General features: G+C 40.0%; 1 protein-coding gene across 1 annotated transcript in view; it reads left to right on the forward strand.

Moving 5' to 3' along the window:
- pros1 (protein S) overlaps positions 1-13,756 on the forward strand; it is a 58,161-nt gene that overhangs the window by 40,070 nt on the left and 4,335 nt on the right. The window contains exons 7-11 of the mRNA XM_065016248.1: positions 1,604-1,732; positions 2,265-2,505; positions 2,604-2,790; positions 9,634-9,798; positions 10,690-10,858. Coding sequence (XP_064872320.1) covers positions 1,604-1,732; positions 2,265-2,505; positions 2,604-2,790; positions 9,634-9,798; positions 10,690-10,858 — 891 coding nt within the window. The remainder of the gene's footprint in view (positions 1-1,603; positions 1,733-2,264; positions 2,506-2,603; positions 2,791-9,633; positions 9,799-10,689; positions 10,859-13,756) is intronic.

Here is a 13,756-nt window from a genome sequence, read left to right on the forward strand (position 1 = left end):
TCCACTGTACAGGTAACAGTTCCTGGTATATAGATCCACTGTACAGGTAACAGTTACTGGTATATAGATCCACTGTACAGGTAACAGTTACTGGTATATAGATCCATTGTACAGGTATATAGATCCACTGTACAGGTAACAGTTACTGTTATATAGATCCACTGTACAGGTAAACTGGACTCCAGTTTAGAATCTAGTTTAGACTCTAGACTAGAGTTGCAGGCCCATACTCTAGTTTAGACTCCTCTATATTAGACTCTAGATTTTCAAGCCCAGACACTAGATTATTCTCTATCTTTACAGACCCAGACACTAGATTAGACTCTAGATTTACAAGCCCAGACACTAGATTAGACTCTAGATTTACAAGCCCAGACACTAGATTAGACTCTAGATTTACAAGCCCAGACACTAGATTAGACTCTAGATTTACAAGCCCAGACACTAGATTAGACTCTAGATTTACAGACCCAGACACTAGATTAGACTCTAGATTTACAAGCCCAGACACTAGATTAGACTCTAGATTTACAAGCCCAGACACTAGATTAGACTCTAGATTTACAAGCCCAGACACTAGATTAGACTCTAGATTTACAAGCCCAGACACTAGATTAGACTCTAGATTTACAGACCCAGACACTAGATTAGACTCTAGATTTACAAGCCCAGACACTAGATTAAACTCTAGATTTACAAGCCCAGACACTAGATTAGACTCTAGATTTACAAGCCCAGACACTAGATTAGACTCTAGATTTTCAAGCCCAGACACTAGATTAGACTCTAGATTTACAAGCCCAGACACTAGATTAGACTCTAGATTTACAAGCCCAGACACTAGATTAGACTCTAGATTTTCAAGCCCAGACACTAGATTAGACTCTAGATTTACAAGCCCAGACACTAGATTAGACTCTAGATTTTCAAGCCCAGACACTAGATTAGACTCTAGATTTACAAGCCCAGACACTAGATTAGACTCTAGATTTACAAGCCCAGACACTAGATTAGACTCTAGATTTACAGACCCAGACACTAGATTAGACTCTAGATTTACAAGCCCAGACACTAGATTAGACTCTAGATTTACAAGCCCAGACACTAGATTATACTCTATTTTTACAGACCCAGACCGTAATTTAGATTAACAGAGGGAGATGACTGACCAGTACAGTGTTACATAAGAGTGTTTAAACCTCAGGGTCATTGACCATCGCTGTTACCAGAAACAGGCTTCCGTCTCTGTTGCTGCTTGTGTTAATGTTTGTGCGATTGTCTCATGACTAAACCAAACCTCCATATTAACAAATCACACTGAAGATGTATGTGTCTCCTCCTGTATACCAGAGAGTGTCTGCTGTACCCCAGTATCTCTGAGGAACCAGCTAACTGTGTTCCCTCCCCAGATATCAATGAGTGCCTGCTGTACCCCAGTATCTCTGAGGAACCAGTAATATATGTGTTCCCTCCCCAGAGAGTGTCTGCTGTACCCCAGTATCTCTGAGGAACCAGCTAAATGTGTTCCCTCCCCAGATATCAATGAGTGTCTGCTGTACCCCAGTATCTCTGAGGAACCAGCTAAAATGTGTTCCCTCCCCAGATATCAATGAGTGTCTGCTGTACCCCAGTATCTGTGAAGAACCGGCTAAATGTGTCAACAACCCTGGCATGTATGAGTGCCAGTGTCCCCCGGGCTTCAGTTACAACTTCACCTTGCGTTCCTGTTTGGGTGAGATGCCACTCCACTGTACCCACACTGACCACAGGAGAAAGACACTATCACAAGACAGGAACATGTTCATTTAACTAGTCAGGTCAGTTATGAACAAGTTCTTATTTACAATGACGGTCCTAGGAACAGTGGGTTAACTGGTCTAGGAGCAGTGGGTTAACTGGTCTAGGAACAGTGGGTTAACTGGTCTAGGAACAGTGGGGTAACTGGTCTAGGAACAGTGGGTTAACTGGTCTAGGAACAGTGGGTTAACTGTCTTGTTCAGGGGCAGAACGACAGATTTTTACCTTGTCAGCTCAGGGATTCGATCTAGCAACCTTTCGGTTACTGGCCCAACTCTGTAACCACTAGGCTACCTGCCGCCCCTAAATATACAGTCTGACAAATAAAAAAAAATGTCAGAGACAATTATATTCAAGGACCTAATGGAACTTTTGGTATCAACTGATCTTAACCCTGTACCTCCTGTACCTCCTGTAATGACCTCTGACCTCTACCCTCTCCGCCTGACGCTCGTGGTTGTCCCCAGATGTCGACGAGTGCGAGGTGGGCGTGTGTGAGGGCGCGTGTGTGAACACGGTGGGTAGCTACTCCTGCCACTGCGAAGGTCGTCAGGGCCTGCGGTTAGCGGAGGACCAGCGTTCCTGCGAGGAGGTGCCGGTGTGTGTCCAGCTCTACGACTACAAACACTCTGAGATGCTGTACCTGGGAGAACAATTCACCGGAGGGCCTGTCATATACCTCCGCTTCAGACTACCGGAGAACACCAAGTAAGGGGGTTTAAACACACCCGAGGTAGAGATGCAGTCCTGTTCACTACACGACTGTACCCTAAATCGTCCGGGTCGTCTGGGTCGTGTGTCTCCAGGTTTGCTGCAGAGTTTGACTTCCGTACGTTTGATCCAGAAGGGGTGGTTCTGTACGCAGAGTCTTCCCAGGACTCATGGTTCATGCTGGGGCTGAGGGGAGGACGGATCGAGGTCCAGTTCAAGACCCAGCACTCCCTGAAGGTCACCAGCGGGGGCAAGGCCATCAACGACGGACAGTGGCATGTGGTAAGACTGGCTCGTGGATTACATCACTGATGACTTTTTACTGTCTCTAGCTGGTTGTATTAGTCCTCTGTCCAACCTGACTGTCTCTAGCTGGTTATATTAGTCACCTGTCCAACCTGACTGCCTGTCTTTTACTGTCTCTAGCTGGTTGTATTAGTCCTCTGTCCAACCTGACTGTCTCTAGCTGGTTATATTAGTCACCTGTCCAACCTGACTGTCTCTAGCTGGTTATATTAGTCCTCTGTCCAACCTGACTGTCTCTAGCTGGTTATATTAGTCCTCTGTCCAACCTGACTGCCTGTCTTTTACTGTCTCTAGCTGGTTATATTAGTCACCTGTCCAACCTGACTGTCTCTAGCTGGTTATATTAGTCCTCTGTCCAACCTGACTGCCTGTCTTTTACTGTCTCTAGCTGGTTATATTAGTCACCTGTCCAACCTGACTGTCTCTAGCTGGTTATATTAGTCACCTGTCCAACCTGACTGCCTGTCTTCTACTGTCTCTAGCTGGTTGTATTAGTCCTCTGTCCAACCTGACTGCCTGTCTTCTACTGTCTCTAGCTGGTTGTATTAGTCCTCTGTCCAACCTGACTGTCTCTAGCTGGTTATATTAGTCCTCTGTCCAACCTGACTGCCTGTCTTTTACTGTCTCTAGCTAGTTATATTAGTCCTCTGTCCAACCTGACTGCTAGCTGGTTATATTAGTCCTCTGTCCAACCTGACTGTCTCTAGTCTTATATTAGTCTGTCCAACCTGACTGTCTCTAGCTGGTTATATTAGTCGTCTGTCCAACCTGACTGCCTGTCTTTTACTGTCTCTAGCTGGTTATATTAGTCGTCTGTCCAACCTGACTGTCTCTAGCTGGTTATATTAGTCACCTGTCCAACCTGACTGTCTCTAGCTGGTTATAGTAGTCACCTGTCCAACCTGACTGTCTCTAGCTGGTTATATTAGTCCTCTGTCCAACCTGACTGCCTGTCTTTTACTGTCTCTAGCTGGTTATATTAGTCACCTGTCCAACCTGACTGTCTCTAGCTGGTTATATTAGTCACCTGTCCAACCTGACTGCCTGTCTTCTACTGTCTCTAGCTGGTTGTATTAGTCCTCTGTCCAACCTGACTGCCTGTCTTCTACTGTCTCTAGCTAGTTATATTAGTCCTCTGTCCAACCTGACTGCCTGTCTTTTACTGTCTCTAGCTGATTATATTAGTCCTCTGTCCAACCTGACTGTCTCTAGCTGGTTATATTAGTCGTCTGTCCAACCTGACTGTCTCTAGCTGGTTATATTAGTCGTCTGTCCAACCTGACTGCCTGTCTTTTACTGTCTCTAGCTGGTTATATTAGTCCCTGACTGTCTCTAGCTGGTTATATTAGTCACCTGTCCAACCTGACTGTCTCTAGCTGGTTATAGTAGTCACCTGTCCAACCTGACTGTCTCTAGCTGGTTATATTAGTCGTCTGTCCAACCTGACTGTCTCTAGCTGGTTATATTAGTCGTCTGTCCAACCTGACTGCCTGTCTTTTACTGTCTCTAGCTGGTTATATTAGTCGTCTGTCCAACCTGACTGTCTCTAGCTGGTTATATTAGTCGTCTGTCCAACCTGACTGCCTGTCTTTTACTGTCTCTAGCTGGTTATATTAGTCCTCTGTCCAACCTGACTGTCTCTAGCTGGTTATATTAGTCCTCTGTCCAACCTGACTGTCTCTAGCTGGTTATATTAGTCCTCTGTCCAACCTGACTGTCTCTAGCTGGTTATATTAGTCCTCTGTCCAACCTGACTGTCTCTAGCTGGTTATATTAGTCCTCTGTCCAACCTGACTGTCTCTAGCTGGTTATATTAGTCACCTGTCCAACCTGACTGTCTCTAGCTGGTTATATTAGTCACCTGTCCAACCTGACTGTCTCTAGCTGGTTATATTAGTCACCTGTCCAACCTGACTGTCTCTAGCTGGTTATATTAGTCACCTGTCCAACCTGACTGTCTCTAGCTGGTTATATTAGTCACCTGTCCAACCTGACTGTCTCTAGCTGGTTATATTAGTCACCTGTCCAACCTGACTGTCTCTAGCTGGTTATATTAGTCCTCTGTCCAACCTGACTGTCTCTAGCTGGTTATATTAGTCACCTGTCCAACCTGACTGTCTCTAGCTGGTTATATTAGTCCTCTGTCCAACCTGACTGTCTCTAGCTGGTTATATTAGTCGTCTGTCCAACCTGACTGTCTCTAGCTGGTTATATTAGTCCTCTGTCCAACCTGACTGTCTCTAGCTGGTTATATTAGTCCTCTGTCCAACCTGACTGTCTCTAGCTGGTTATATTAGTCCTCTGTCCAACCTGACTGTCTCTAGCTGGTTGTATTAGTCCTCTGTCCAACCTGACTGTCTCTAGCTGGTTGTATTAGTCCTCTGTCCAACCTGACTGTCTCTAGCTGGTTATATTAGTTATCTGTTATCTTGTTGTTGGTATGTAATGTTGTAGTTGTGTGTTGTTGTTGTTGTTGCTATGTAATGTTGTTGTGTAATGTTGTTGTCGTGTAATGTTGTTGTTGTGTAATGTTGTTGTCGTGTAATGTTGTTGTTGTTGTGTAATGTTGTTGTTGTGTAATGTTGTTGCCGTGTAATGTTGTTGTTGTCGTGTAATGTTGTTGTCGTGTAATGTTGTTGTCGTGTAATGTTGTTGTCGTGTAATGTTGTTGTTGTGTAATGTTGTTGTCGTGTAATGTTGTTGTCGTGTAATGTTGTTGTCGTGTAATGTTGTTGTTGTTGTGTAATGTTGTTGTTGCTATGTAATGTTGTTGTGTAATGTTGTTGTCGTGTAATGTTGTTGTTGTGTAATGTTGTTGTCGTGTAATGTTGTTGTTGTTGTGTAATGTTGTTGTTGTGTAATGTTGTTGCCGTGTAATGTTGTTGTTGTCGTGTAATGTTGTTGTCGTGTAATGTTGTTGTCGTGTAATGTTGTTGTCGTGTAATGTTGTTGTTGTGTAATGTTGTTGTCGTGTAATGTTGTTGTCGTGTAATGTTGTTGTCGTGTAATGTTGTTGTTGTTGTGTAATGTTGTTGTTGTCGTGTAATGTTGTTGTTGTTGTGTAATGTTTTTGTTATTGTGTAATGTTGTTGTTGTCGTGTAATGTTGTTGTTGTCGTGTAATGTTGTTGTTGTTGTGTAATGTTGTTGTTGTCGTGTAATGTTGTTGTTGTCGTGTAATGTTGTTGTTGTCGTGTAATGTTGTTGTTGTCGTGTAATGTTGTTGTTGTCGTGTAATGTTGTTGTTGTTGTGTAATGTTGTTGTCGTGTAATGTTGTTGTTGTCGTGTAATGTTGTTGTTGTGTAATGTTGTTGTTATTGTGTAATGTTGGTGTTGTCGTGTAATGTTGTTGTTGTTGTGTAATGTTGTTGTTGTCGTGTAATGTTGTTGGCGTGTAATGTTGATGTCGTGTAATGTTGTTGTCGTGTAATGTTGTTGTTGTCGTGTAATGTTGTTGTTGTCGTGTAATGTTGTTGTCGTGTAATGTTGTTGTCGTGTAATGTTGTTGTTGTTGTGTAATGTTGTTGTCGTGTAATGTTGTTGTCGTGTAATGTTGTTGTCGTGTAATGTTGTTGTTGTTGTGTAATGTTGTTGTTATTGTGTAATGTTGTTGTTGTCGTGTAATGTTGTTGTTGTTGTGTAATGTTGTTGTCGTGTAATGTTGTTGTTGTTGTGTAATGTTGTTGTCGTGTAATGTTGTTGTCGTGTAATGTTGTTGTCGTGTAATGTTGTTGTCGTGTAATGTTGTTGTTGTTGTGTAATGTTGTTGTTATTGTGTAATGTTGTTGTTGTCGTGTAATGTTGTTGTTGTTGTGTAATGTTGTTGTTGTCGTGTAATGTTGTTGTTGTTGTGTAATGTTGTTGTTGTGTAATGTTGTTGTTGTGTAATGTTGTTGTTGTTGTGTAATGTTGTTGTTGTCGTGTAATGTTGTAGTTGTCGTGTAATGTTGTTGTCGTGTAATGTTGTTGTTGTGTAATGTTGTTGTTGTGTAATGTTGTTGTTGTTGTGTAATGTTGTTGTTGTTGTGTAATGTTGTTGTCGTGTAATGTTGTTGTTGTCGTGTAATGTTGTTGTCGTATAATGTTGTTGTTGTGTAATGTTGTTGTGTAATGTTGTTGTCGTGTAATGTTGTTGTGTAATGTTGTTGTCGTGTAATGTTGTTGTCGTGTAATGTTGTTGTCGTGTAATGTTGTTGTTGTTGTGTAATGTTGTTGTTGTGTAATGTTGTTGTTGTAATGTTGTTGTTGTGTAATGTTGTTGTCGTGTAATGTTGTAGTTGTCGTGTAATGTTGTTGTCGTGTAATGTTGTTGTTGTGTAATGTTGTTGTTGTGTAATGTTGTTGTTGTTGTGTAATGTTGTTGTTGTTGTGTAATGTTGTTGTTGTGTAATGTTGTTGTTGTGTAATGTTGTTGTTGTTGTGTAATGTTGTTGTTGTGTAATGTTGTTGTCGTGTAATGTTGTTGTCGTGTAATGTTGTTGTTGTTGTGTAATGTTGTTGTTGTGTAATGTTGTTGTGTAATGTTGTTGTTGTGTAATGTTGTTGTCGTGTAATGTTGTTGTCGTGTAATGTTGTTGTCGTGTAATGTTGTTGTCGTGTAATGTTGTTGTTGTTGTGTAATGCTGTTGTTGTCGTGTAATGTTGTTGTCGTGTAATGTTGTTGTCGTGTAATGCTGATGTTGTTGTGTAATGTTGTTGTTATCGTGTAATGTTGTTGTTGTCGTGTAATGTTGTTGTCGTGTAATGTTGTTTTTGTGTAATGTTGTTGTCGTGTAATGTTGTTGTCGTGTAATGTTGTTGTTGTGTAATGTTGTTGTTGTGTAATGTTGTTGTTATTGTGTAATGTTGTTGTTGTCGTGTAATGTTGTTGTTGTCGTGTAATGTTGTTGTTGTTGTGTAATGTTGTTGTCGTGTAATGTTGTTGTTGTTGTGTAATGTTGTTGTCGTGTAATGTTGTTGTTGTTGTGTAATGTTGTTGTTGTCGTGTAATGTTGTTGTTGTCGTGTAATGTTGTTGTCGTGTAATGTTGTTGTTGTGTAATGTTGTTGTTGTGTAATGTTGTTGTTGTTGTGTAATGTTGTTGTGTAATGTTGTTGTTGTGTAATGTTGTTGTTGTGTAATGTTGTTGTGTAATGTTGTTGTTGTGTAATGTTGTTGTGTAATGTTGTTGTTGTGTAATGTTGTTGTTGTTGTGTAATGTTGTTGTTGTTGTGTAATGTTGTTGTTGTGTAATGTTGTTGTTGTTGTGTAATGTTGTTGTTGTTGTGTAATGTTGTTGTTGTTGTGTAATGTTGTCGTGTAATGCTGTTGTTGTGTAATGTTGTTGTCGTGTAATGTTGTTGTCGTATAATGTTGTTGTCGTGTAATGTTGTTGTCGTGTAATGTTGTTGTTGTTGTGTAATGTTGTTGTCGTGTAATGTTGTTGTTGTTGTGTAATGTTGTTGTTGTGTAATGTTGTTGTTGTCGTGTAATGTTGTTGTTGTTGTGTAATGTTGTTGTTGTGTAATGTTGTTGTCGTGTAATGTTGTTGTCGTGTAATGTTGTTGTTGTTGTGTAATGCTGTTGTGTAATGTTGTTGTGTAATGTTGTTGTCGTGTAATGTTGATGTTGTCGTGTAATGTTGTTGTCGTGTAATGTTGTTGTTGTTGTGTAATGTTGTTGTCGTGTAATGTTGTTGTTGTGTAATGTTGTTGTCGTGTAATGTTGTTGTTAATGTTGTTGTCGTAATGTTGTTGTTGTTGTGTAATGTTGTTGTCGTGTAATGTTGTTGTTGTTGTGTAATGTTGTTGTTGTGTAATGTTGTTGTCGTAATGTTGTTGTTGTAATGTTGTTGTCGTGTAATGTAATGTTGTTGTAATGTTGTTGTCGTAATGTTGTTGTCGTGTAATGTTGTTGTCGTGTAATGTTGTTGTCGTGTAATGTTGTTGTCGTGTAATGTTGTTGTTGTGTAATGTTGTTGTTGTGTAATGTTGTTGTTGTCGTGTAATGTTGTTGTTGTTGTTGTTGTTGTGTAATGTTGTTGTTGTGTAATGTTGTTGTTGTAATGTTGTTGTGTGTTGTTGTTGTTGTTGTAATGTTGTTGTTGTGTAATGTGTTGTAATGTAATGTTGTTGTCGTGTAATGTTGTTGTTGTGTAATGTTGTTGTGTAATGTTGTTGTTGTCGTGTAATGTTGTTGTTGTGTAATGTTGTTGTCGTGTAATGTTGTTGTCGTGTAATGTTGTTGTCGTGTAATGTTGTTGTCGTATAATGTTGTTGTCGTGTAATGCTGTTGTTGTCGTGTAATGCTGTTGTTGTCGTGTAATGTTGTTGTCGTGTAATGTTGTTGTCGTGTAATGCTGATGTTGTTGTGTAATGTTGTTGTTGTCGTGTAATGTTGTTGTTGTCGTGTAATGTTGTTGTCGTGTAATGTTGTTGTCGTGTAATGTTGTTGTCGTGTAATGTTGTTGTCGTATAATGTTGTTGTCGTGTAATGTTGTTGTCGTGTAATGTTGTTGTCGTGTAATGTTGTTGTTGTCGTATAATGTTGTTGTCGTATAATGTTGTTGTCGTGTAATGTTGTTGTTGTGTAATGTTGTTGTTGTGTAATGTTGTTGTTGTCGTAATGTTGTTGTTGTGTAATGTTGTTGTTGTGTAATGTTGTTGTTGTCGTGTAATGTTGTTGTTGTCGTGTAATGTTGTTGTTGTGTAATGTTGTTGTTGTGTAATGTTGTTGTTGTCGTGTAATGTTGTTGTTGTCGTGTAATGTTGTTGTTGTTGTGTAATGTTGTTGTGTAATGTTGTTGTTGTGTAATGTTGTTGTTGTGTAATGTTGTTGTAGATCTCAGTAGATGAACTAGAGTCCAGTATCAGTGTTAAGATCAGTAAGGAAGCTGTGATGAGCATCAACAGCCCTGAGAGTCTCTTTACGTCCATTAACGGGAAACTGGAGACCAAGGTGTACATCGCAGGGCTGCCCAACCGCACCGACAGCGTCATCAAACCGGTAAACAGCCCGCTGCCGCAACACCAACCACAGAACAACCATAGAACAACCACAGAACAACCACACCACAACCACAGAACAACTATAGAACAACCACAGAACAACCATAGAACAACCACAGAACAACCACAGAACAACTATAGAACAACCACAGAACAACCATAGAACAACCACACCACAACCACAGAACAACCATAGATCAACCACACCACAACCACAGAACAACCATAGATCAACCACACAACAACCACAGAACAACCACACCACAACCACAGAACAACCACAGAACAACCACACCACAACCACAGAATAACCATAGATCAACCACACCACAACCACAGAACAACCATAGATCAACCACACCACAACCACAGAACAACCACACCATCAACCACAGAACAACCACAGAACAACCACACCACAACCACAGAACAACCATAGATCAACCACACCACAACCACAGAACAACCATAGAACAACCACACCACAACCACAGAACAACCACACCACAACCACAGAACAACCATAGATCAACCACACCACAACCACAGAACAACCATAGATCAACCACACAACAACCACAGAACAACCATAGATCAACCACACAACAACCACAGAACAACCATAGATCAACCACAGAACAACCACAGAACAACCACAGAACAACCACACCACAACCACAGAACAACCACACCACAACCACAGAACAACCATAGAACAAACCACAGAACAAACCTTAGAACAAACATTCAACCAATAACCACACAACCACACAAATAATGAACAGATAATCACTCGACAACCGCAGAACGACCATAAAAACAACGATTCCATAACCGTAAAACAACCATCATACAACCACCTGATGACATTGATGTGACCCCTGTACAGATCAACCCTCGTCTGGACGGGTGTATCAGGGGCTGGAACCTGATGAACCAGGGGGCGTCTGGGGTCAAAGAGGTTATTCAGGAGAAGAAGAGTAAACACTGTTTCCTGCACGTAGAGAGAGGAACCTACTTCACTGGGGAAGGACTGGCTCACTTCAACATAGACTACAGTGAGTAGTGTACACTAGACTGGCTCACTTCAACATAGACTACAGTGAGTAGTGTACACTAGACTGGCTCACTTCAACATAGACTACAGTGAGTAGTGTACACTAGACTGGCTCACTTCAACATAGACTACAGTGAGTAGTGTACACTAGACTGGCTCACTTCAACATAGAGTGTACTAGACTGGCTCACTTCAACATAGACTACAGTGAGTAGTGTACACTAGACTGGCTCACTTCAACATAGACTACAGTGAGTAGTGTACACTAGACTGGCTCACTTCAACATAGACTACAGTGAGTAGTGTACACTAGACTGGCTCACTTCAACATAGGCTACAGTGAGTAGTGTACACTAGACTGGCTCACTTCAACATAGACTACAGTGAGTAGTGTACACTAGACTGGCTCACTAACATAGTGTACACTAGACTGGCTCACTTCAACATAGACTACAGTGAGTAGTGTACACTAGACTGGCTCACTTCAACATAGACTACAGTGAGTAGTGTACACTAGACTGGCTCACTTCAACATAGACTACAGTGAGTAGTGTACACTAGACTGGCTCACTTCAACATAGACTACAGTGAGTAGTGTACACTAGACTGGCTCACTTCAACATAGACTACAGTGAGTAGTGTACACTAGACTGGCTCACTTCAACATAGACTACAGTGAGTAGTGTACACTAGACTGGCTCACTTCAACGTAGACTACAGTGAGTAGTGTACACTAGACTGGCTCACTTCAACATAGACTACAGTGAGTAGTGTACACTAGACTGGCTCACTTCAACGTAGACTACAGTGAGTAGTGTACACTAGACTGGCTCCCTTCAACATAGACTACAGTGAGTAGTGTACACTAGACTGGCTCACTTCAACATAGACTAAAGTGAGTAGTGTACACTAGACTGGCTCACTTCAACACAGACTACAGTGAGTAGTGTACACTAGACTGGCTCACTTCAACACAGACTACAGTGAGTAGTGTACACTAGACTGGCTCACTTCAACATAGACTACAGTGAGTAGTGTACACTAGACTGGCTCACTTCAACATAGACTACAGTGAGTAGTGTACACTAGACTGGCTAACTTCAACGTAGACTACAGTGAGTAGTGTACACTAGACTGGCTCACTTCAACATAGACTACAGTGAGTAGTGTACACTAGACTGGCTCACTTCAACATAGACTACAGTGAGTAGTGTACACTAGACTGGCTCCCTTCAACATAGACTACAGTGAGTAGTGTACACTAGACTGGCTCACTTCAACATAGACTAAAGTGAGTAGTGTACACTAGACTGGCTCACTTCAACACAGACTACAGTGAGTAGTGTACACTAGACTGGCTCACTTCAACATAGACTACAGTGAGTAGTGTACACTAGACTGGCTCACTTCAACATAGACTACAGTGAGTAGTGTACACTAGACTGGCTAACTTCAACGTAGACTACAGTGAGTAGTGTACACTAGACTGGCTCACTTCAACATAGACTACAGTGAGTAGTGTACACTAGACTGGCTCACTTCAACATAGACTACAGTGAGTAGTGTACCCTAGACTGGCTCACTTCAACACAGACTACAGTGAGTAGTGTACACTAGACTGGCTAACTTCAACATAGACTACAGTGAGTAGTGTACACTAGACTGGCTCACTTCAACATAGACTACAGTGAGTAGTGTACACTAGACTGGGTTCTACTACTACAGTGGACTATATATATTCTACTACTACAGTGGACTCTATATATTCTACTACTATAGTGGACTATATATATTCTACTATAGTGGACTATATATATTCTACTATAATAGTGGACTATATATATTCTACTATAATAGTGGACTATATATTCTACTACAGTGGACTATATATAATTCTACTACTATAGTGGACTATATATATATTCTACTATAGTGGACTATATATATTCTACTATAGTGGACTATATATATTCTACTACTACAGTGGACTCTATATATATTCTACTATAGTGGACTATATATATTCTACTATAGTGGACTATATATATTCTACTACTACAGTGTACTCTATATATATTCTACTATAGTGGACTATATATATTCTACTATAGTGGACTATATATATATTCTACTACTACAGTGGACTATATATATTCTACTACTATAGTGGACTATATATATTCTACTATAATAGTGGACTATATATATTCTACTACTACAGTGGACTATATATATTCTACTACTATAGTGGACTATATATATTCTACTATAGTGGACTATATATATTCTACTACTACAGTGGACTCTATATATATTCTACTATAGTGGACTATATATATATTCTACTATAGTGGACTATATATATTCTACTACTACAGTGTACTCTATATGTATTCTACTATAGTGGACTATATATATTCTACTATAGTGGACTATATATATATTCTACTACTACAGTGGACTATATATATTCTACTACTATAGTGGACTATATATATTCTACTATAATAGTGGACTATATATATTCTACTACTATAGTGGACTATATATATTATACTATAATAGTGGACTATATATATTCTACTACAACAGTGGACTATATATTCTACTATAATAGTGGACTATATATATTCTACTACAACAGTGGACTATATATTCTACTATAATAGTGGACTATATATATTCTACTACAACAGTGGACTATATATATTCTACTATAATAGTGGACTATATATATTCTACTACAACAGTGGACTATATATTCTACTATAATAGTGGACTATATATATTCTACTACAACAGTGGACTATATATTCTACTATAATAGTGGACTATATATATTCTACTACAACAGTGGACTATATATATTCTACTACTATAGTGGACTATATATATTCTA

Source organism: Oncorhynchus nerka, unplaced genomic scaffold, assembly GCF_034236695.1.
Source record: "Oncorhynchus nerka isolate Pitt River unplaced genomic scaffold, Oner_Uvic_2.0 unplaced_scaffold_1063, whole genome shotgun sequence".
In the NCBI taxonomy this organism is placed as follows: domain Eukaryota; kingdom Metazoa; phylum Chordata; class Actinopteri; order Salmoniformes; family Salmonidae; genus Oncorhynchus; species Oncorhynchus nerka.